This window comes from Protobothrops mucrosquamatus, unplaced genomic scaffold, assembly GCF_001527695.2.
Source record: "Protobothrops mucrosquamatus isolate PMUCROS unplaced genomic scaffold, P.Mucros_1.0 scaffold209, whole genome shotgun sequence".
Classification (NCBI taxonomy): Eukaryota; Metazoa; Chordata; class Lepidosauria; order Squamata; family Viperidae; genus Protobothrops; species Protobothrops mucrosquamatus.
Window position 1 is genome coordinate 728,160 of NW_015386563.1, and position 23,944 is coordinate 752,103.

Below are 23,944 nucleotides of genomic sequence, written 5' to 3' on the forward strand. Positions count from 1 at the left end.
TGTGTGTGTATTTTCGAGAAAAGAATTTTTGGCTTATACACGTATATATGGTACTTTATTTCCAGCCTTGCCTGGACAAATCCCTGAATTTTCTTGGTAAGGTTTTTCAGAAGTCATTTGCCATTTCCTCCTTCCTAAGGTTGAGAGAAATCCATTGGCCCAAGGCCACACAACTGGCTTTGTACTTAAGATGAGACTAGAACTCACAGTCTCCCAATTTCTAATCTGTTGCTTCTCCAAATAGCCCATTACTCTCTTCATTTATCAAAAGCTAAAAATCCAGCTGTTGCTTCCAAAATAGTCAAAACGTGCTCACATAAGGCAACTAGTGTTATTTTTAATCACATATCATAACTGGATTCCTATAACGGCTGACTTATTAAGCTGGCAAAGCATTGAGTCAGAAATGCCTAAATAAAGTGGTCACAAGAGGACTTCTAATGTTTTAATTCTAGTACTTTTTTTAATCGTCATTCCTTGTGTGATATTGAAGAAGAGTACAATAAAGTATAATGGTGAGAAAAGCTTGTGGTGGTTTTTTGGTTCTTTGTAAATGGTAATTTGAATTAGTCTGTGTAGAAGCCATAAATTAAATTTGGGACGTGTTGCAAATTCCTCAGTTCAAATAGCATTGGACAGCTGAGCCAAAATATGAGAGTTCCAAGAAGATTCCACAACCAATCAAACCCTGATTCAGGTGTCCTTGAGGGCACAGATAAACTCCAAGTGGCCTCAACAGCTCTCAGAGTACTAACAACCAGATGACTGCAAAGAAATACAATCCTTCCATTCCCCCCCTTCCATCCCTCCTACCATCCAATCTCAACTGTCAGTACCCATTCTTCCATTTCCCCCAACATCAGAACTGATGAAGCTTCTTGGATGAGAAGTGAAATGTTTTCTTCTTCCTCCTCCTCAAGGAAAGAACAGTCCAATTGCCTTTTGAAAAAAAACACCTACGAGACAACTGTGACCTGGATTACTGAGAATCTCCACAGGTTTTATAAGCCAGTTTGTATTAGTGAGTGTTACTAACAGAAGGCATTTCTGTTATCATCCAGGATCACAATGAGTAGCTTCTCCTTCTTGATCAAGGGTGAGATACCTGCAAATCCTCTACCCATTCTGGTCCCAATTCTCCTACTTTGTGGCTCTGGGGAGAAGATTCAAAACTCTCTCCAACCATGGGGCTCACAGATGTTCCTCTTACTTACGCACATGCATTACATACAAATAATTGTGCCCTTTTTATCATTCTTAAGCCTTGTAAAGAATAATGCAGCTGAAAAACACAAGATGCATTTTATTCACCGATGTATTATTTACGGTACATTTATATCCCACTACAATCAGTTCAGATCTGATGGTTTACATGATATGAAAATTTTAAAACATTTACTTTAAGCAGAAAAGTAAAAACAAAAGCCAAACAAATTCATAAATCTAAATGAAAACAAAAAACAAACCAAGAAAATAATAGATGTTTAATTAGACACCTTTCTGGAAAAGCCAATTTTCAGTTTCTTCTTGAACTTGAGCTGAGAGCAAAGAGTTGGATCTGCTGCCAGGAGGCCACCAAAAAGCAATTCCTTCTGACCTCAGCTCCTCATACTTCCCAAAATTGGGGAACTAAGAATAATCTCTCCCTGGATCAGTGTTTTTCAACCTCAGCAACTTTAAAATGTGTGTACTTCAACTCCCAGAATGCCACAGACAGTTTGGAATTCTGGGAGTTGAAGTCCACATAACTTAAAGTTGCTAAGATTGAAAAATGCTGATGGGGGATCTAATACAAATAGTCCTTATTACCATAACTAAGCCTGGAATTATGGTCTTATTGCCAGTCATTAAGTGGGTCACCATGCCCAGAGGTTTATAGGTCAAATCCAGCATTTGAAATTACATTTCAAAGTCAACTGGTAGCCAGTGCCAGGTGCACAGCCATAATTTGCTGCCAATTAACACTCAAGCTCCTGGGTTCTGGACTAACTGCAGCTTTCAAGTGTCCTTAAAAGCAGTTTCATGTAAAGAGTTTCTGGGGTAACAAGGGTGTGAATGACAGTTGTGAAAACTTTGCCACAGAATAACTGAATAACAACAATAATAATATAATCAGAACATCCTCCTCTATTTTACTTTTTTGGGACAATTGCACACGATGTTAGCCAAAGGGTTAAGAAACAATTAAGAAACCTAATAAGAAAGGTATTTTACATGATTGAAAGTCTTAGTACTGTTATCAATTCCCCCACTTTTCTTTCTATTCTATTTTGTATTTTCTAAACTAAAGCTACAATTGTGCAGGAAAAAAACCAGAAACAAGATAGTGAATGGCTAGGTAGAACTGAAATATAATATATATTGCTATTTAAATTTGTAATGTTTGATTTCATTCAACTTTATGACTGAACTTTGCAGAAATGATTTCAGTTTCATAAATAGAGAAGGCGCATATGATCAAAACCACAAAAATTATTGATCACAAACATAAATGTACAGATACATGCACAAATACATTCCTAACAGAACAATAATTTACCGCCAGTTGATATCACACTTTCAAAAACTGGTGACAGTAATTGACTAGGAAATGACATGGCTGGAGACACGGTCTCATTTGATGAAATAAATGATTACTTTGAATTAGAATAAAGACTAGGAAATGGAGGAAAATGAAAACAGCCACCCAAATGAGTGAAGAAAAGATGCTTGAGAACATCTGATCTATTTTTCTTGAATAATAATTGAGAAATATCTTTCATATAATTTATTTTACTTTCCTCCAGTAGATTCTTTTGGAGTCTTCATCTCTGAAATAACTGAAGATACTCTGGTTTAGAGGTTGACTAGTTTTCTCTTTTGCTTAATAAGGTCAACACATACGGACTATTTCATTCTGCTAATTCAGCTTCAGCCAGACAAGGACAGAAGCATCTGAGAAATGATCTCAAGTTCTCTAACCCAGGGTACATTTTCTAAATGCCAAGGACAGATTCAATTATTACAAGAACAAACACATTATGCTACCTTGAGAAATGGCAATTGTCCAATTCTATGTGTTTCTATGTGTTTCTTTCCCAATCAGTGCTCTTCATAGAGGATTTTCTTTTGAGTACTGAAGCTCAGTATTTATTTACTTATTAGATTTTTATCCCACCTTCATTACTTTATAAGTAACTCAAGGCATTGAACATACATAATACTCCTTCCTCCTTCTATTTTTCCCACAAGAACCCTTTGAGGTGGGTTGGGCTGAAAGACAGTCACAAGCACAGCCAGCCAGCTTTCATGCCTTAAGTGGGACTAGAACTCACAGTCTCCTGGCTTCTAGACCAGCACCTTAACCACTACAGAAAGCTGGCTGGCTATATAGCTGGACTTAGTCTGGTTGTAACAACCTGGGAATAGATAAGAGATCAAGTGGATGTCAATTTAATTCTGTAATAAATCCTGTTAGAAAGTTATTTCTTATCTGTTTTCTTTTTGCCTGCCATTTTTGAATGGAAATGACAAAGGAGGGTAGAGTTCTGACTCCATCCTCTCAGAAAGTGAGATGACCACGTTGGACAGATTTCGCTTTCCAAAATGGAGAGCTGAGCAAAAGATTGTCAGCTACTTCTCTCCTCTTCTTTTCTCTTGTTGAAGACAGTAACACCTGCTGCGACTGTGGAGACGTCACCACACATTTTGGTACGTGTTAGCACTCTTCTCTTTGAGATCTGATTCACGTTGGTGTCTGCAGTTTCTTGTCCACTGCACTGGAACAGCTGGATTAGACATTTCCGGAACTTAAAATGAAATAACAAATAGTTATTTGTTATCAATAAATCAATGTTTATGATATCTTTAAAAATCCGTACCTATTTCTCTTATTAAAACAGGTACGGATAAGTTGTAGTCCTCAGCCTTGTTCCAGAAGCCCTTTATTAGAATTGATATAGACCTAAAAGGAGTGATTGTGCCTTTCCTAGCACCATACTTGGGAGAGATAAAAAGGGAAAGAGAAAGAGAGAAGGAAGAAGGTGTCCAAAAAGAAAGGGATAGCAGAAGGAGAAAATATGTGGTCCATTGCACTACGTGATTTAAGTTTCAAGGCGATGCAGGCCCAACAGTCTACTGTATTCCAATGTTTCTCAACCTTTCCAACTTCACAAGCATGGACTTCAGCTCTTAGAATTTCTCAGCCAGAATTTAAATCCAAAATTTAAAGCTGGCAAAGTTGAGAAACACTGGATTATTCTAAAGAGAAGTTACCGGTAGCTTTCTAAAGTATAGTTCATAGCTGCCAAAATGATCCATAATGTCTAGATACTTATGGAACCAAATCCATCTCTGGAAGTTCAGGAATTTCCACAATATGGAGCATCTTCAACCAGATAAGGCTACTGCCTCAGTTGAGGCAATTCTTGGCTAGAAAATTATTTCCATGATTTCAGATTATACTGTTGCAACTTTACTCCATCTTGTGGACACAAAAAAAAAGCTAAATGAAAGGAACTAGAGTGAAAATAGAATGACTAAGGAAAAGAAACTATGAGAAGTATTAGATTAATCCCTCAGAGAAGAAAAGGAAAGTGGACATGAGTGAAATCTATTTGGAAGAGAATTGAAATAATTATGTTACAGATTGCCATGGAGTATTTTAATGGATATTTTTTTTTAAAAAAAGTTTGGAAATGGAAGTTTGGAAGAAGGCTAAGCAAGGACATTCCAGCAAAAAGAATGGAATTAAAAGCTAAAACAGGGTAGGGGGGAAATGTTGAAATTACATGAGAGGTTGAAAAATAGTAAAGCTGCAGGTCCAGATCGTGTAATTGAATGATGTTAAAATATGTGTGCATTTGCTTATGGAATGGCTGTGCAATTTATTAAAAGTGTGTAAAGAGAGAGTGAATGCAAGAGTGAATGCAGAACTATTGTAGGGTTAATTTGTGAAGTAGGCCTAATAAGATATGAATGGTACAGTGAAAGGATACAATAGACAACGGGGACCAACATTTAGAAAGTTCAGTGTGGTTTTATGCTGGGCAGGAGATACAGTATACAGGACGAAAAAGTATGAATTATAAAGGGTATACTTGTTGATTTAGCAAAAGCACATGATAAATTGAATAGGCTTCAATCATGGAAGTCTGTGTGAGTTAACTGTGCATTAGTTAGTTGGTTGAAGATCAGTTGCCAAATAAGAGCAGGTATACAACAGAAGTGACCAAATGAAGGTGAATATACGTGTCCCAGTATAACGTTGCAGGATCCAATCTGGGTCGGTCACCAGGACAAGAAGTTTTGTCTTCCCAGCTTTTGGACTCGTACTGGAGTCCTGTCCTCAGGGGGCTTCTCTGTGTGCTTTGGTTGCCTCAGGGCACTTCTCATTTTGCACACAGAGCACATAGAGAAATTTTTATCTTGCAAGTATGAGAAATAAATAATGGAGAGACAGCTTGGTCTCATCATGAAGAAAGCAGGAAACTGTGAATTCCAATCCTGCCTTAGGCCTGAAAGCCAGATGGGTGACTTTGTGCCAGTCACTTTCTCAGCCCAACCCACCTCACAAGATAGTCGTTATGGGGAAAATAGGAAGAGGAAGATATGTTGGATATGTTTGCCACATTGGGTTGTTTGTAAAAATAATAAAGGCGGGAAACAAATTAAATAAATACATAAAAATAAAATTGGAGGATGCATATAATTTAACTAATGATGCTTTGCAATGACAGGAAGGTATGAATAATGTAGTAAAGGATGTTAATGTGAATTAGATTTAGCTATATTTCCTTTTCCTATCACATGGCTTTAATCTCTTTGGTTTATTACTGCTTGCTCTTTTTCTGTGCTTTGCATAATATTGCTTGCTTCAAAAGGGAATAAGAGCATAATAGATGTATGCATTGAAATGGCACCAGATTAGGGAACACTGCAACATGGCAACAGTCATGGGTGGCTCAAATATGTTCAGAATAAAAATGGATACAACTAAATGTGTTACAGAAAATAAATGGGTAAAACTGAACAAGTAGCCCCTGGTCCAGTAGCCCCTGGTCCATTTATAAGCCTCTTTAAAAGACAATTGTTTCCTTTAGAACTCCAAGCTAATATATAGGCAGTCAGATTCATTAATTTAAAGAATACATAGTAAAACCAAGTAGGAACTTTTTTCATGAATTCATAAGGGTTTGAGTTTTTAATCAGCAGTACCTGGTTGTTCATAAAGACATAGATAACTGGATTATAAACTGTAGCTGTTTTGGAAAAAAAGGCTGGGATTGCAGCAAGGCGAGGATCCAGCTCAATTGAGGGATGGGTGGTGACCAAGATGGAAAAGGCTGCATACGGACTCCAGCAGATTAAAAAAGCAAGAATCATAATCACCACCATTCTGGCAACTTGTCTTTCTGGCTTCTGTACAGACCCTAATCTGCCTTGAGCGTCTGAAACCTAGAAAGAAAAGAGAAACATCTAGTGGGTCAGCAAAGTGATGGCTTTTGCCCAGCATCCTTCTGTAAATGTGGATTAAACAGCACAAGTGAAAATTAGATCCCCTTTACTTGCAAAACCTAAATTAGACTGTGGCCTACATGTCAAAATTTAAGAAGGGTCAGAATAGATCAAGCGAATGATATAATGGCTATCATCAACAAAGGCAAATCAACAAAAGCACTAAATGCAAAACAATCAATAATTTAGCTTCAATTCTAATACGATTAAAAATAATAAATGATTGAAGTTTGCAAGTCCTCATGTTACTTTTCATAAATCAGCCAGAATGCATAAAGGCAAATCAGGATTAATTCTTAATAAGCCTATGAGAAGATTAAGTAGGGCTGAGACTTCTTTGAGCAAAACTAGATATTTCCAGAGTCCTTTTCAAATTTAAGATAATAAACTGAAGAATCCTTGGCATGTGATTTTAGACTTCACAAGAGCTTTGGAAAAAATGTATCAGAATTTGTAATAGTGCTTAAAATGTCAAGCAAAATTGTGAAGGCCCAGGTTCAAATTTTTACTAAACTGTTGTATAGCTTTAGACATAAATCCATCAGATAGCATCAGAGTTTTATAAAATCAAAAAAGGGAGGGAATCAAAGGAAGGAAGGAAGGAAGGAAGGAAGGAAGGAAGGAAGGAAGGAAGGAAGGAAGGAAGGAAGGAAGGAAGGAAGGAAGGAAGGAAATGCAAGGCACTTTCAAATGCATCCAATCATTTTTTATTTCAATCTTTTGGCCTTCCGTTTTACCAGCAATTAAGGATGTAGTTAGCCTTAACTTTGCTGAACTACAATACCGAGGTGTCTTAGGTACCTTGGTCAATGGTAAGGAATGCTAGGGCTGTAATTCAGCAAGATTTGGATGGCAATTGATTTATCTTCTGTTAAGCATATTAAAAGAATATTAATATGGGTAATAAAAGCCACTTAAGTCCATGGAGGTAAAATATGGTACAGGTAGTCCTGAACAAAAGTTCATTTAATGATTGTTATAACAGCACTGAAAAAAGTGTCTTATCACCATTTTTCACATTTATGTCTGTTGCAGCATCTTCCTGGTCACATGATCAAAATTCAGACACTTGGCAACTGGCAAGTCTGACACTCATATTTATGACAGTTCCAATGTCCCAGGGTCATGTGATCACCGTTTGCGACCTTCTGAAAAGCAAAGTCAGTGGGGAAGCCAGATTCACTTAACAACCATAGTAGTAACTTAACAATTGCAGTAACTCACTTAACAACTGTGGCAAGAAAGGTCATAAAATGGGGCAAAACTCACGGTCTCGTTTAGCAACTGAAGTTTTGGGCTGAATTACGGTCGTAAGTTGAGGACTATCCATACTGTATTATTTGAAATGTTAGTGATTCATAGCAACACCAACCCTGAGAATTTGCTTTAAGATCAGAGCAGTCTCACCACGCAGATGAGGCTGCTCTGCTTAGGTGTCAAACAGCATCTCCCCCTGACAATGGGGAGATGCCACAATAAAGGTATCGTACGATTCTAGCAGCTGCCTCACTTCAGATTTTATCAGCAAATTTGTGCATCATTTGAAAGCAATCAGAGGCTCACCACCAACCATAGTCCCTCACTGGGCTCATCCAGCTGGGGAAGAGGAAGGGGGTGATTGTTCTTGTCTTACTAGCCTGAAAAAAGTGGAATATAAAAGGATTCATATTCAGCATTTCCATTATTGCCGCAGAGAAAATATGCATCATCCATCAACACAATATATGTACACTATTAGTAGCTGCTTTGCTGTCTGTGTACATTTGTACATAAACATATACATATGTATATATATAGTGTGTGTGTGTATATATGTATGTATGTATGTATGTATGTATGTATGTATGTATGTATGTATGTATGTTTGGGGTGGGTGGGTGTGATGGGTGGGTGTGTTACTAAGCCATTTGAGCAAGGACTATGACATTGGGAAGACTAAATTTCTCTTGCTGTTCAACCCCAAGTTCAGCCACAGAGCCAAAGCAATCTGAAGGAAAGAAGTATGGAGAAACTCTTCTGTCTTTCACCTGTCAATCCATTTAGCTGCACGGGATTGTACAATTGTAGGAAATTTTGCTTTACTCTGCTGCTGAAATAGAAGCCCATTTGAAAGCGGATTTGGTTTCTATCAGATTATCAACCAAATGACATAACCTGAAAAGCATCAAGTTCTACATTAAAGCCAACAATGTAGAGCTTTCCAGGCTATGTCATTTGGTTTCCAGGTTTTTTTAAAATAGGTGAGTGTATTTATTATGCAATAAAGAATATTAAATTAAATATTCTAATTATTTTCTAGAGACCAAAGGAAATGAAACAGAAAATAATATTAGAATGTTTCAGTGAAGTCACTGCAATTGTCCATTGATTTGATACTTGCCTAAGATGGCATTTATAAAATGAATTTCATATTTAACTTTGTTAATGTTATTGCTATCCAGGGCACAGTAGATGTCCTAGTTTCTAAGGATGACATATTAAAGATTACATATTTACCATTGCTAAAAAATTTCCCCTTAACACAAAATGCCATGTCTTGAAGTTCATTATTTTGTAAGCTCCCCAGAGCCCTTCTGCCATTTCAGTAGTGAGATGGGTGGCATATAAATGTAATAGAAATAAAATAAATTTTTATTTTATTTATATTTAATTCATATTTAATATAATTCGCAAAATATATTACAATGCATATTTCTGATAAACATTTACACCTACCTTTCTAAGTTTCCGCATCAGTTTTCCATAGGATACCAAAATGACCAATAAAGGCATTATGAAACAAGTGGTGAAGAAGGTAATAATGAAAGTGTGATCGTTATATTCTCCAGAGTACCTATAAAATACAGATGCATGTAAACCTGTTAGATTCTGTTAGATGAAAAGTGATCAGAAAAAGGCTACTTCTCTGAATCGCCTTACCAATTGGGTTCACAAGTGGTCCCAATCTTGCTGGGAGTATAGCTGCTCCAGCCCATTGTTGGAGGGATGGTCCATATCAAGGAGAAAACCCACACAAAGGCTATTCCTAGAGCAGCATGCTTGCCCTTGAAGTGCCCATTTCCCAGGGGACGGCAAATTACAACATAGCGCTCAAATGCAAGCAGAGCAAGTGACCAAAGGGCAACTATTCCTGTAATAAGAATAAGAGATATTACAGAACAAGAGAATCGATCATAGTTTATTCACTAAGGCCAGGTTTTTAGCAAGGAAACCTAAGTCCAGAATTCCGTTTAAAGGACCATCTACTCTAAAGCTCTCTTCCTGGTGTAGCACTACATTGTTTAGACTGATAGCTATTATTTTCTAGAATACATCAGCAGTAATACTGTAACTTTGGCCACCCAAAGCATGTTTCTTTAGTCCTGAGCCTTGGCTTTTCCCAAAAACTAATACAAGCGACTGCCTTGACACTGATCCAGGTTTCTTGGCCATGAAGCTCTCTGGGCAATTTGGGGACAAATTTGTCCTAAGATCATTACAATCAATGGAAGAAAATGGAACCCATCTTGATTTTCATCATGGAAAGTTGTGACACAAATCAGTTTACAATATCCAAAGACTGAAAGGAAACATCAGAGCATTCAAATAGTCTCGTTGCTTCAGTCCAAAACAGTGTAACTGTCTGGAATGTGAACTGTTTGACAGTGTAGAGTATAACCTATGTGCCTGGTCCTTCATGACACCCAGAGTGCAACACTGATATAGAGATGAAGTTCAAGCACAGAGGCTTTACTTCAAGGATTGGGTATAGTAGTACAGTAATGATGGTAAGGACACTGGGAATGGAATCTTTATTTTGAATTTCTCTACCTCCCTCCATACTATTTAGACACACTTCCATGTTTACTTACATCATTGCCCTTATCAACTTTCCTGTCTGATGACATCAAATGATATTGATGTAGCTGAGTATGTTATTGATAAGAGAACATGGAGAAGATCATAGGGATCCCTAACTAACTCTGATGACTCCAAAATGATAGACCATGCATTTTGACATCACCACAAAAACTGCATTATTTTATGCTTATTTTGTGATGACACATAAAAATTTACAAGGGGGAACAATTTACATCAAAACAATGTAATGTTTCATCACTGCCTAGCCTTATTCCAATGGATACCAACAGGAGAAACTGTGTGTCCTTCTTCCCAATGTTGACATGAGATCTCTGGAGCTTCTTCCTCCCTCAGTTGTTGGCAAAATCGGCTCCAGGATTAGATGGTGAAATATCTTCCATAGAAATTGAATGTGCTGAATTCAATAGGCTTCCTTATAACTTGCTCAATTGCTCGCCTTACATAGAGTTGTAAATTTTTAAAAGATTTATCTTAACAATTCAACTAAAAAAATAGGACTCCTCTACTATGCATTATTATTGAGCAGGGACATTTTTACAGTAGGATTATTCCTGGTCAGTATGTGAAGGGACGTCCTCTGGGGCAATGATGGCTGTAAACTGGACTGGGAGGTTGGAAAAAATGTCCAGAAAAAAGACTATTGCAGATTACTTCTATATTTTTACCAAGAAATCTACAAAAGTGTATCCATTAAGTCACCAAGAATCAAGCTTCACTCCAAAAAGACTTAATTTACAACACAGGATAAGAATAGAAGAATAGAATAGAATAGAATAGAATAGAATAGAATAGAATAGAATAGAATAGAATAGAATAGAATAGAATAGAATTCTTTATTGACCAAGTGTGATTGGACATATACAAGGAATTTGTTTCTGGTGCATAAGCTCTCAGTGTACATACAAGTAATAGTGATAATCGTGATCGTATACAACATGAAAATACATTCATCATAAATTGTGAAATACACTTCATCATAAATCATAAATCATAAGATGCAACAGTGATAGTCATAGAGTACTAGCTAAGCAAACAACTAAGGATAGCCCAATGCTTAATCGTAAGCAAATATAATTTTATTAAAATGGTACTATGAAGTAGAATAGCTTACTAAATGCAACCTAGGAAGTAACTGCAGTTGCTGAAAAGATATTAAGCTGATTGGAAAATGTGTAGGATCCATATGATACCAAAAGCTTTTTTATGTGTAACCTTAGATGCAAACTAAATGATCAGTACTTGATCAGCTAAAAACATTATCTTGGGATACAATATCATTATTTGACAGGGAGACATACTTCATCATGATCACTTCAAATTATATTGTTATGAAAGTGAGTTTTAATCCCATCCCTCTAAAAAAAACCAGTTTTCCCTCAATCTTTTAAGAGAGACATCTCTTTAAATACATGTATATGTTAAAAAGGGCTGCTTATGTATTTTTCTCTGGCTTCAGAAATGAAAGCAGTTACTAAGAAATCATTTTGTGTATTATTTAATAATCAACATCAGCATTAGCCAATGCCAACTGTGTACACACTGTGAAGTTTGTAGATTGTGCACACCAATTCCTTTTACCCAGCCCATAACCACACAAACTACGGGTACTAAAAATGCAAGTGTCATTTGTTGTAAAGGTTGTGAAGAAACAAACTTTCCACTTACCAAAGAAGGTGACTGCAAATCCTTCCAGGACACATGCCCAATGGCCCATATAAAAATAACCCTTCAGATTAGTTAGAAAGCTGATTGTTCCCCCAACCAGAGACACAAAGAAGTCAGCCACAGAGAGATTCACAATGACATAATTGAGAGGTTGCCTCAATTGTTTGAATTTAACAGTGATGAGAATGACAGTAAAATTTTCAAATAGGGACAAGGAGGTCACCAAAAACATCAGAGCAGAGAGTAGATGGAAATTCCAGGATTCAATGGAGTGCAATGGTTGTGAGAAGGGATCCACCGATGACAAACTTGAGGAGGCATCTATCAGTGAAGATCCATTTTCAGATTCTCTCCTCGCTCCATCCATTTCTATCTTTCACCTCAGAAGAGCAAATAATATTAGGAAACTAGTAGTCCATTCAGATTTTATTCCTAAAATGAATAATTCCTCTCAGCATTAGAAGCTTACTTCTTCATTTTAAAAAACCCTCAAATCTAGTACACTGGCAAAACAAAGTTCCACATGAAAAGATGTTTGGCGCTTCCAGGGGATTCAACTCAAAGGAGCAGAAGAAAACAGCCTGGTCTCCTTCGGCTTCTCTTTTTCAACTGTGCTGCCTCCCGACCAGTGAAGATTGAAAGATCAGTGGGGTTCCTGCATTTGACTCTTTCATGCCAGGCTTAGCAATGCATGGATGTCCCCACCAGCATTTAATCCGGTGGGAGACAGACAAACCACAGACAGAAGGGGGCAATATCCTTCCTGGGGTCTCTCATCCTGCTTCTCCTCCAAATCGCAAAAACCCGTTTGCTTTTATAGTTTCAAACTCTGGTACTGTTAATACATGAACACCAAATGCTCCCAGCTCTACTGCAGCTGTAGTTTTTAATGGATCATCAAAGTAGAAATGGCTGCATTTCCCATCTTTTCTATCCTCTTTTTCTCCAGTCCTGTAGGCAAGTAGTTCTAACTAATAAAATTATTCTGGAACTTTGAGGTTGTTTCATATATATAATCCATCCATTCTCATTTCAATCACCATAATAGAATACACTATTTTATTTGGCAAAGTGTGATTAGACACACAAGGAATTTGTCTCCCGTACAGAAGCTTTCAATATACATGCAAAACAAAGTAATAATCATCATAATGGCATCAATAAGAGGTAGTAGTAGAGACGATGAGAAGATAATAATACTACAGGCATACTAAATGGGTAAATATGTTTAGACATAAGAGAGTACTGTGGGAATAAGGTGTTCAGCAGAGTGATGGCATGAGGGGGAAAAACTGTCTCTGTATCTACGGTAATTGTTTTGCAATGGCGTGACTTGTAGTGGCATCCTGAGAGAAGGAGTTGAAACAGTTTATGTCCAGGATGTGAGGGGTCTGTATATTTTCTCAGGCTTCCTTCTGACCCATGTAATATAAGGAGATTCCTCCAACTTTTCTGTTTAAAAGTTGCATTCTTATTCAAGGGCAGTTCTTGGACTCATAAAATTAGCCTCTGAAGATGAGGAGTTTGATCTCAGGCAAGGAAGCACAAGAATCTAAAGCATCACATTCCTTAAATCAACCATTTTAAACATTAATTGCAATACAGATGTCCCAAAATACTTTCAGAATAATTTACATTTTGTTTATTTGTACCATTTGTAGAATTACCTACTTCGCACCTAATTCTGGTTGACAAAAATCAAGCAGTTAAAAAAAATCAAAACACTGAAACAAATCACATCTGGGGCAGTATGTGTCTCCAAAACAATATGGATTTGAGGAACTTCTTCTTGACCCCATGTTTGTTTTAGAGAAAAGAAATCCAAGTGGCAGATATGGACAACCTTGGATGCTACCAGGAGCCTCAACTCCCCGATGTGACCTTTACATCTCAGATGGGACTCCCAATTATGGAGGGGGTTGGGGCCATGGGGGTTAGAAACTAACCTCATACAGCCTTGACAACCCAGTTGTTTTTTACAGACAAGTTAGAGAAGCACCATCTTTTTCTCTGCCTTCATTAACCATGTGACTATGCTGCAGTAATTGTATTAAAAAATTGTAAAGTTAGCTGTAGTATAGTCATTAAGATGACTGATTTTTCAAGGATGTGTATGATACACATTTTAAAGGTTAAACTATTCCTAGTTGCAATGCTACTTTCAAACATATTTCAAAGGTATGTATTTTAGATTCTTGCACACCTTCCTACGATGCTCGATAATACTAGAAAATTTGTCACATGGCTGAAACAAAAGATGCTGCTTATTCCCACATTAACCAAGTACTTGCTAGTAAATGCACTCCATGCAGTCCATCTTCTCTGAAGGGACAGTACAGGATGGATGTGTCTTCAACAAATCAAGATCTTCTTTCTTGAAATTTTTCTGGAGTGGATATGTGGCCTTGTAGCAACAATGATGGCTCTTAATATTATTTGAGTCACCTCTCAGAAACAAAGGAAGCAATCTACCAAGGGAATATTTGGTTCACTTAGGAGGGCATGGAAATGACAAGCTCAGAAGCATATCAAGAGAAGCATCTTCCAAGGGCTCTGTGCCAAAAATGACAGATGATGATGCCTTTGGTTGCTTATCACATGGAGAATTGTCATTTCCACTTCACCAAGCTTGGGTAAGGGCACATTGGGTTGCAGCTAAATCCACCGAACATCAAGTCCATTTAAGAGTTTCAAACATTCATCAGTCGTAGTGTATGTCTTTAAAATGTTATATTTTAGCTGGAACAAATCCAAACTTTTCAAAAAGGCAACAATATAATCTGATGGAGTTTATTTATCATTTACAGCCAATGATCTAACAGGGAAGTCCTAGTTCAGATTTTAAAGTTTCATAAGGAAATACAGATGGGATTCCTTCTATAAACTCACTCAACATAGCATAAGCAGTATAAAAGGAAGTTGACAGACAGATAAATGCTCTGTCTGTAAACAACTGGATGAAAATATTAGCAAAAAGCTGCAGCTGAGGTCCGACAGGGAAGGGCAATGAGTATGAGGAAGGGAATGGCTCTCAGCATTCATTGGTCTGCACAAAATAGAAAACTTCAGCATTCACAGGGAGCAGAGAAGCCAATCTAGACAAACAGGGTGTTGTACTGGTTGAGCAGGGATGAAGGAAGCTTGTTTTCTTCCACAGAAGCAATTTGACCATAGCTGAGTTCATGTGCAGAGTGCTACCTAATCACCTTCTTTAGTATCCTCTCTTAAGGCTGCTGAATCTCATCAGCCTGAAGATAAAGCTAATTTTGAGTTAATTTCATGTAATGGCAGCAATAAATAGAACATTCTGATGGAGTTTTCAGTTTCTCTTTATTTTTTATTGTTAGTTTTCACAAAAACCCCTACATTTTATCCTCACTTGGCTGATCTCTGGATGGATGCATGGATGGATTGAGTTACATGACATGACATTATGTCCTTGCTCCACTAGTAAAATCCAGGACATACATACTTGCTCATACTTTGTGGAATAAAGGCTTCACATTTTGGGTACAAATAATTCCTGATTGTCTATCCTCCAGTAATGTCCTCAATAATAAGAATCTATAAGGTCCTTGTTTATTGATCAACAGATTAATAGACGGTTTAGTATATCCCATTTTCAAGAGCCAACTTTGTACATGTATCTGTTGATTCTGGATGTCTGATTAAAGGTCATCTGAATAGGACAGCAACATACTGTCAGTGAACAGATTATAAATAGTAATGTCTACAATTGAAGAGAATAACAATATAATGTTCTTGCTTATTACAGCTATAAGACAAAACTTAATGAAAAAAAGCTAAATTTCATAGGAAGAGGCTATAATAAGACAGGGCATAGAGTTTTTATTTGCAGATAGTCCTCTAAAGTTCTAATTTATTACAAAACCATTATTCTGAAGTGATGTATTTTTTAAACTGAAATTGACCCAATATTTTAAGGAAAAATTGATTTTGAAATGCAACTTCCCCACACTGTTTCATTGTGATCTATTAATTTGGTCTAAGTCCCATTAATTTCAAAAGAACTTTACAGTGTTTGTGATCAGAAACATATTAGATTACATTATTAATCTTTGTATTAAAGGGATGGTATGCATTCAAAGTGTTTCACCCTTAGTAGTAAATGCAAAAAGTGATTATTCACTACTGATTGGGGAGAGAAAGATCACTTTTTTCCCATTGGCTGTTGGGGTACATAGTGAAGAGAGACTACTAAAATCTTAGCTTTGTGCAGTAAGGTGTGTTCCAGCACTGAATTACACACACACCAGGTCTCCTGCCTTGCTTCCTCCTTTTGGCACTCAGCTGAACAGAAGAACAAAAGAATAAAAATGAGTTTTCAGGGGAAAAAATGTGCAAAATCCTGAGTGATTGAAAAAAGCTTAGTAATGAAGAATGAAGAGAAATTAGACATAAGAAAAGATTTGAGAGTGTTATAAATTATACAAAAAAATAAGAACAAGTAGAAACTGGTTGGAATTAAGTAATAAACTTTTTAGGCAATGATCCACTTCATTAACTCACATCGGTTACTGAGTCCCATTTGATCAAGTGGATGGTTGGCCAAAAAAGTTTATGACATTTGACTTTTTTAAAAAAATTAACATCAACAAGTTTCATTTCAACAGACTATATTTGTCTCTGGCTGTGACAGAGAGCCCCCTAGTGGATAATTATAGAATTAAAGAATTAAACTATAGAATGACAAAAGCAGTTTCAAACCTAATTCTTTTTTGATCTGCTTTTCATAATTCACAAATCTCTCAAGCAAACAAAATGAACAGCGTTTCTTGTCTGGACAATTTCCAAATTGCTACCAAATGTTTTTCATATGTGTGTGTGCATTTGTGTGTTATATAAAAAAAGCACTGAAATATTTACTTAATGGAGCACTGTTAAAAAAAAGCATCCTATTAATTTTTGTGTTTCCTGAATTCTTATAATTTTAGGGTGCTCCCTAGGATCACATATTGGTCAATACACCTATGGATATCTGTGACTATTACAGCTCTGTCTTAATGCGTATCAGAACTGTCCTTCATTCTGTTGATTTCGGGATATTACATAAAACCAATTTACAAAGTCAGTTGGCAAAAGACCAGATGTTGAATATACATCATGTATTCAAACAAGTTTAGAAGGCCATCCACTGGCTGCTGATTCCCTGCCATCACTGCTTCTTTCTCCTCCACAATCCTCCTGCTGCCTCTGCTTCCCTCTCCATCAAGACTTTCTCTGCAACTCATGCACCTTTATTGGAGACTGAAGCATTCTATATGTAAGACAAGACATTCCCAAGACCAGGAGTTTGACCTAAGCAATGACTAGTGAAGCCAATTTTATAATTATAGCCTCAAAGAAGATATTTTTACAGGAAATAGTTTATAGAGATGGGCTAAACTTGATACCTAGCTAGTTACCAGCTGGATGGAATTCATGCATGCACACCTAAGAAGAAAGACAGAAGGAAGTGAACTCAGATTAGCAATCTATCAGATAAAGATCTTGCAGGCAGATATTCAAGGAAGAGTAAATCCCTAACTCTCCATCAACATCCTGTGGCCTCCTTGTGGCTAGTAGGTCACGAAATACTGAAGAGTTCACTGCCACAGACATGAACTTCCAGCAACTTTAAAGTCAGCTAGTTCTAAAATAAAATCTTGACCATTTCTTCAGTAGTAGTACCTTCTACACTCTTCTAACACCATCCAGCCATTTGGGAAACAGCATTACTATAATATTTACAAAGCTATGCTGGATATTCTAAAATATTACAAATCACTAATGAGGAGGTTAAAACCTAAGCAGAGGACAAATAAGCTAATTAGTTCCTATGTTTGAAAATTTTCATCCAGTCAAGATGGATAAACAACACGGTGAGATTTTCACTGGTCCTGAATTCTCAAAGGTAGCATCTGACTGGTTCAGCTACCTGATCTTTGATCTTGGACAATTTTTTTTAAAGTGGTGTGCTGCTGTGGCAGCTTATAATGATGGATAGGCAAAGCAATACATATTCAATTCTGGTCTTCATGAGTTGCTGAAGACTTCCTAAACTGGGAACATCTTGTGCTAACTGTGGTCTAACTTTAATTGATCAGGATAGGTGAACTCCATGCACCAGCCAGGTGTTCCTCTAACATGTGAAATATATCGTTTCAGCTATGATATTCTGGAGAGTGGATTTGGGTGGAAGTGACTAATCCCTTCAATGTGACTTGTATCTTAAATAACAATAATAACAAGCTTTTCAGATATTGTGCTCTTTAAAAGAAATATATATATAACCTCCCCACACTCTTCTCCCAAACTCATCCTTTTCTGCTCTTCCTTTTTATATATTAAAATATGTAACTCACATTTGCACCTCGGAATGGGTTCAAATATTTTCTTCATGAAGTCAATTCCTATGCTGATAGAAATTAAAGAAACATAGTAAAAAAAAAACCAGCTGTAAACTTCCTCATTATAAGTGAAGGGAATCACCTCTCCACCAGATTGTCATAAGGCTGTCATAAGGCTGCCATAGTTTATATGGAGATATAATGGTTCTAAACCAAAGATAGTTTAGCTGCTAGAATTCTTGTAACTCTATCCTATTCACCTTAACAAATCTTGCTAAAAACTCTGAGAATCGTTCTTAGAAAAGGCAATTGCTAAAAGCTTGATCTGATCATCTAGAATATCATAGGTGTCAAACTCACCATGTCACGTGACGTGTCGCGATGTATCGCAACTTTTTTGCATTGCTGGAGCTGGGGTGATGCAACCGGGCCGCGGGTCGGCAGTTTGACACCCCTGGTCTAGATCTTTGCAGCCCAGAATTGGGCAAAATTAATTGATTGATTGGAATAGGAAAAATAAGCATTTTCCATGGCAATATTTTGCCATACAGTAACTTACTTGTAATAGTTATTGTTGTATTTCACATTTCAGTAGAAAACCTCCAAGATCAAACTGTGTAGGTATTTAAAAATAATAAACTACTAACCAACACATTGAATGTTATGCAAAGACTGGAAGAAATAATTTGTTTTAGATTAACACATTTTTCTTTAACAAAAAGAACATACTGTTAAAAACAAACAAAATTAATGTCAAGAAACTACAGCTGATTAATTTCTCCCTTCAAGAGATTAACATTGTAGTATTCTTCTGTAGGAAAAGGGGGCAGACCTGTATTCCTTTTATTCATAAAAATAATTTACTGCATAAAAGGAATAGAACATAAGCAACTCTTTTGTTCTCCTTTAATTTAGTGGAAATAGACCACTTACTAAAAGCTGCAAAACAATAGTGAGACCAAGAAAATGCCATTACACGGGAGGTTTGAGATACCTGACATATGATATGATACACAGCAAGCAATCTCACAAAACCTCTGTAGGAAGGTTATTAAATTATTGTTTTTTGGTGAGGTTTCTGCAGTTCAGGATGATAATCAGCAGGTGGCAGTACCTGCCTCTTCTATTGATTCCACTTTTTCTCCAGAATTCAGCGATCAGAATCTCTTAACTGGACGTTTTCAAGTGTGTAATCAACAGAGTTGCAACTGCAAATGACAACAATCTGGAATAAAATCATTAACAAAAAGGGCAGATTAAGGACCCAACTACAAGTTACTTGAAATGCATCATATGCAGCAAAGGATTTGTTTATTTTTTGTTTAATACTTAGTGCAAAGTTAGTCTTAATTGGACTACAAGATGCAGGGAAAGAAACTTTACATTTTCCCTTCTCTGCCAAAATCCCAAGAAAATGCTATTTTAAAAAAAGGTTGTAGAAAGGATATCATGGTGCATCTTCTCATTGCCTTGCATAAAAAGGGGTAACTATGAAAAGTAATCCATCACGGAATCCAGAAATAATATAAAACATTGACTCGATTTAAACTTAGCATTTCTTTTACTTAAATTGATATTTCACATTGCATATGTTATTTTTAAAGGCTTTTTGCAACCATCAAATTGAAGGTTTGTATATATTGCATACATTGTATATTAAGTATGTATTAAGCATTCACAGAGCAACGTGTGCTGCAAAGAATGCTTGGGGATCTACTAAATATTTTAGCCAGCTTACCTTTTCTCATGCAAAAAAAAAAAAAAGATATGGGGGGAGGAGGCAGACACAGCATCTCTCTTTCACTTACTCCTTCAGAGTAGGAACTTTAAATTCCCACCAGCTGCCCCAGCAGATTAGACCAGATGCTAGTACTACTACATATCTTGTGTAGATACTAGGAATAATTAAATTAGTTATATATTGCTCTTGTTGTAGCAATATCCATGAAGAACGAATAATTATTAAGCAAACCTCCTTCTTTCAGATATGAAACTACCCATGTTGGTATAGTAGCTAAATCTTATATTACCACAATAAAAAAAAGACAAAAGAGAGAAGTCAGCTACTTACTTGTCCAATAGGGAGGAGGCAATGAAGTCCTGCTGGCATTCTTTTGCTACAAAGAATCAGGGTACATTAAATTCCTGGGAAAAAGCAGGAAGGCCCTTGATGAATCAGAAGGGTGATCTCTGATCAGAGTCACATTTAAGGGCACCTGGCAACTGGCCCCCATTTAGGATGGTTTACAGCAGGGGTAGGCAACCTTGGCTCTTTTATGACTCGTGGACTTCAACTCCCAGAATTCCTGAGCCAGCTATGCTGGCTCAGGAATTCTGGGAGCTGAAGTCCACGAGTCATAAAAGAGCCAAGGTTGCCTATCCCTGGTTTACAGCATCCTGTCGTCGTGGGACCATCACGTTTTTTGCCAGAAATCAGTGTTTATTTCTGGTTTCTGGCTAAAATGCCCATTGTGGACAACGGATTATCTTAACAATCACTGCAAAAACGGATGTCAAAGCAGGCAGAGTCACATGGTGACCCACTTAATGACTGGCAAAACGTACCCCTATAATTCTGGGCTCGATTACAGTCGTAAATTGAGGACGATCTGTATTTCTCCTCTTTTAATCCTATTTAAGAACATTATTCAGAGTTGGCAACAACTGGAGTGGCATATAAGCCTAGTTAAATAAATAAATGACATAAATTCATGCTAATGATGTAAATTCACACTTTAGGAATACAGTAATTGATCCTTCCATTCCCTGAGGTTTTATTACATTGTACTGAGCGTTATGTCTCTGATTTTTAACGTAGGAGCAGACAAACTTGTGATTTTTATAAGCCTCCTTCACTTCTAAGATATATAGAAGCAAACAGAAGAAATGCAGTGAAATATGCAGAACCATATAATATTTTTAATCATAGAAATTCAATATGTTTCTATAATAAATTAAAGTAATTTCTGGGCTTATATACATATAACACAATATTCATCAACATAATATAAAATATGGTCCTGTTCAAGTTTATCCCTATCATAGTAAATTATCCATTGACAGTAAATGTGTTGAGAACTGCAGCTGTTAAAATCTTATACCTCAAGCTGTTCATGTCTACTCAGAAAGGGTTTCCAAAGAGAAAATGGAAGCTTCAGTCAAATGCTGGTCATTACTTTTAAAGTCCAACATAGTTTAGGGTTTGGACACCTAAGAGGTTAAAAAGTACTTATTATGGGGCTCCTGCAGAACAACTTACTCTGAAGCAAAAATGGCCCATACTTTAGTTTAGAACATAGAATAATAGAGTTGGAAGGGACCTTGGCGTTCTCCTAATCCAATCCCTTGCTTAAGCAGGCAGCCCTATATCATTCCAGACAAATGACTGTCCAGTCTTTTCTTGAAAGCCTCCAGAGGTGCAGCCCCTACATACAACATCCAGAAGTAAGTATTCCACTGATTAATTGTTCTCAATCAAGAAATTTCTTCTTAGTTCTAGATTGGATTTCTCTTTAATGGTCTTTCACCTGTTACTTCATCTCCTGCCCTCAAGTACTTTGGAGAATAGGTAGAGCCCCTCTTCTGTGTGACTGTGGACTTTTGGAAACTGATCAAAACCTGCCTTTCCCAGAAGGCCTTGGGGATTGACTCCAAATCAGATTCATTAAAAAGCAGGACTAATTTCCCCATTTAATACAAAAACAAAAGAAAAGGGAGAAGAAATTTTTCATTACAGCATTGTAGATGGACTGGATGGGAGATGGCAGCAGGAATGTGGACTCCATGGAAATATTGGCCCAAGGTCAGGAGCCATTTCAGTCCTGCAGACTCTTCATGGCTGATTGCTGGACCCAGTTGGCTAAAGCATTTCCTCCAACCATGTTCTCATGCTATGCTATTGAACTGGCACAGTTCCAAGGACAAACGTGGTTGGCCTCCTCTACTGCCCAATGATACATTTGGGTGAAAGGTTTCTAGGTCAGAGAATATTGAGCTTTAAGCTTCAATATATTTCTTCTTTAGGATAAGAATAGTGGATTCTTGCCTTCTGTACAAACTGCCATAGTTTATTCCATCTGTTCTACAATCAGAAAGTATAAGATGAACAAAGAAGTCTCAGGAATGTAAACTCAGGTCTTATATCAGTGGAACGGGAACTCAGAGATAAAATAGGGAATATTTTATGGAAACAGAAACTATTAAGAGCCATCTCTGGAAGAACTAGAGAGAATTCACAGAACTTAATACATCAGTGGTAGCATGCCTAAATTCTTTTAGCAAAAAAATGTGAAGATTGTATTTGTAAACTTCTGCAAGAAATATGATCCTGAAACAATCCAACTGGCCATTGGATTGGATTGGGAATCAGTTTTTAGGGAATTAAATAACATCTCTAGACCACCAGGTTTAGCAATATCAGAACTTTGTCCTTTATCATAAAAGAGAAAATGAAAAATAAAGATGGGATTAAATTGGTATCTATAGCCCCAAAACGAAAAGAGACTAGTATACTAACCTGAGGCATTTAATAGCCCAAATTGTTAGAAATAGGAGCATCAGCTTTAATTCAGTCAGGAAATATTTTATTCCATTTGCCAAAAATTCAGTAACAAAAAAATTTAAAAACTGATTAAGGAGGGAGGAAGAAACCTGTTGCTTCTTTTTTTTCCCCTCATGAATTTAGAGACACAGAAAAGTGGCTAACAAAATACTTCTTCCAGTCTTAGTTAATACTGCCTTGCAATCTCCGCAACATGTATTTTGTAGCCTCTTTAAAATTATTTAAAAATACAACCAGCATCTCTTGTGATGAGTTTATTTTATTCTAGTGAAGTGGGAGAAAAGGGTGCTATGGGCAAGCCCTTATGATGTCATCATATACTGTAAATGACAGGAACTTTTTTTAGCATGTTTCTCTTGTCATTCTGCCTTCTTAAAAGTACCAAATTGCTTCTTGTGCTCATAGTAGCACTGTGGCCAGCAGCCCAAATCAACAGCAACATTTTTTGAACAGTTACTTGCTTCCCAGAAAAGTTTGTTTTATTTTGAAGCCTTCAAGGTACTGCTTTGTCAGAACTATTCCATATTCCAATTCAACATCTGGAGAAAATGTCTAGGTAGGACTGGAAAACTGAATATGCAGGACAAGACATATAGCGGAAGGCACCATAATTTTCAATAAGGCCTGTATAGCAAGGAGAACTAATTTGGTTTCCTATTTTACAGGGGAGATGGGGGGGGGTGTTCACAACAGAAAATAACTCCACTTTCTCTCAAGACCTTCCAAAAGGTACTTTTACTAGGTTTGTATGGCAGCTGTATTTATTTAAATGTCAGTGATTAATTAATCAACTGAAGGTCAACCCATCGAAAAATCTTAAGGTGGATGATAGACCTACTAAAATTATTATATGTATGTCTGTTCATTTTTGATTGATGTTATTAAGAGAGAATTAGAGCAGAAGATCACAGAAATAATTACAGGACATATGGCATTTGATACTGCATCCTTAAAACCATTCTGTAACTCAGTGAAATTGAAACCCACGTGAAACTAAATTTGTATTTTAACT

At 36.8% G+C, this 23,944-nt stretch overlaps 1 protein-coding gene across 1 annotated transcript; it reads right to left on the bottom strand.

Moving 5' to 3' along the window:
- Window positions 1–3,608: 3,608 nt before the first annotated feature.
- LOC107285737 (vertebrate ancient opsin-like) lies at window positions 3,609–12,388 on the bottom strand. Its single transcript, XM_015813972.1, has 5 exons — window positions 12,022–12,388; window positions 9,415–9,625; window positions 9,211–9,328; window positions 6,196–6,435; window positions 3,609–3,788 (listed from the first exon to the last, which is right to left on the bottom strand). The coding sequence occupies exons 1-5, from the start codon at window positions 12,386–12,388 to the stop codon at window positions 3,609–3,611; spliced, it is 1,116 nt and encodes a 371-aa protein (XP_015669458.1).
- Window positions 12,389–23,944: the final 11,556 nt, after the last annotated feature.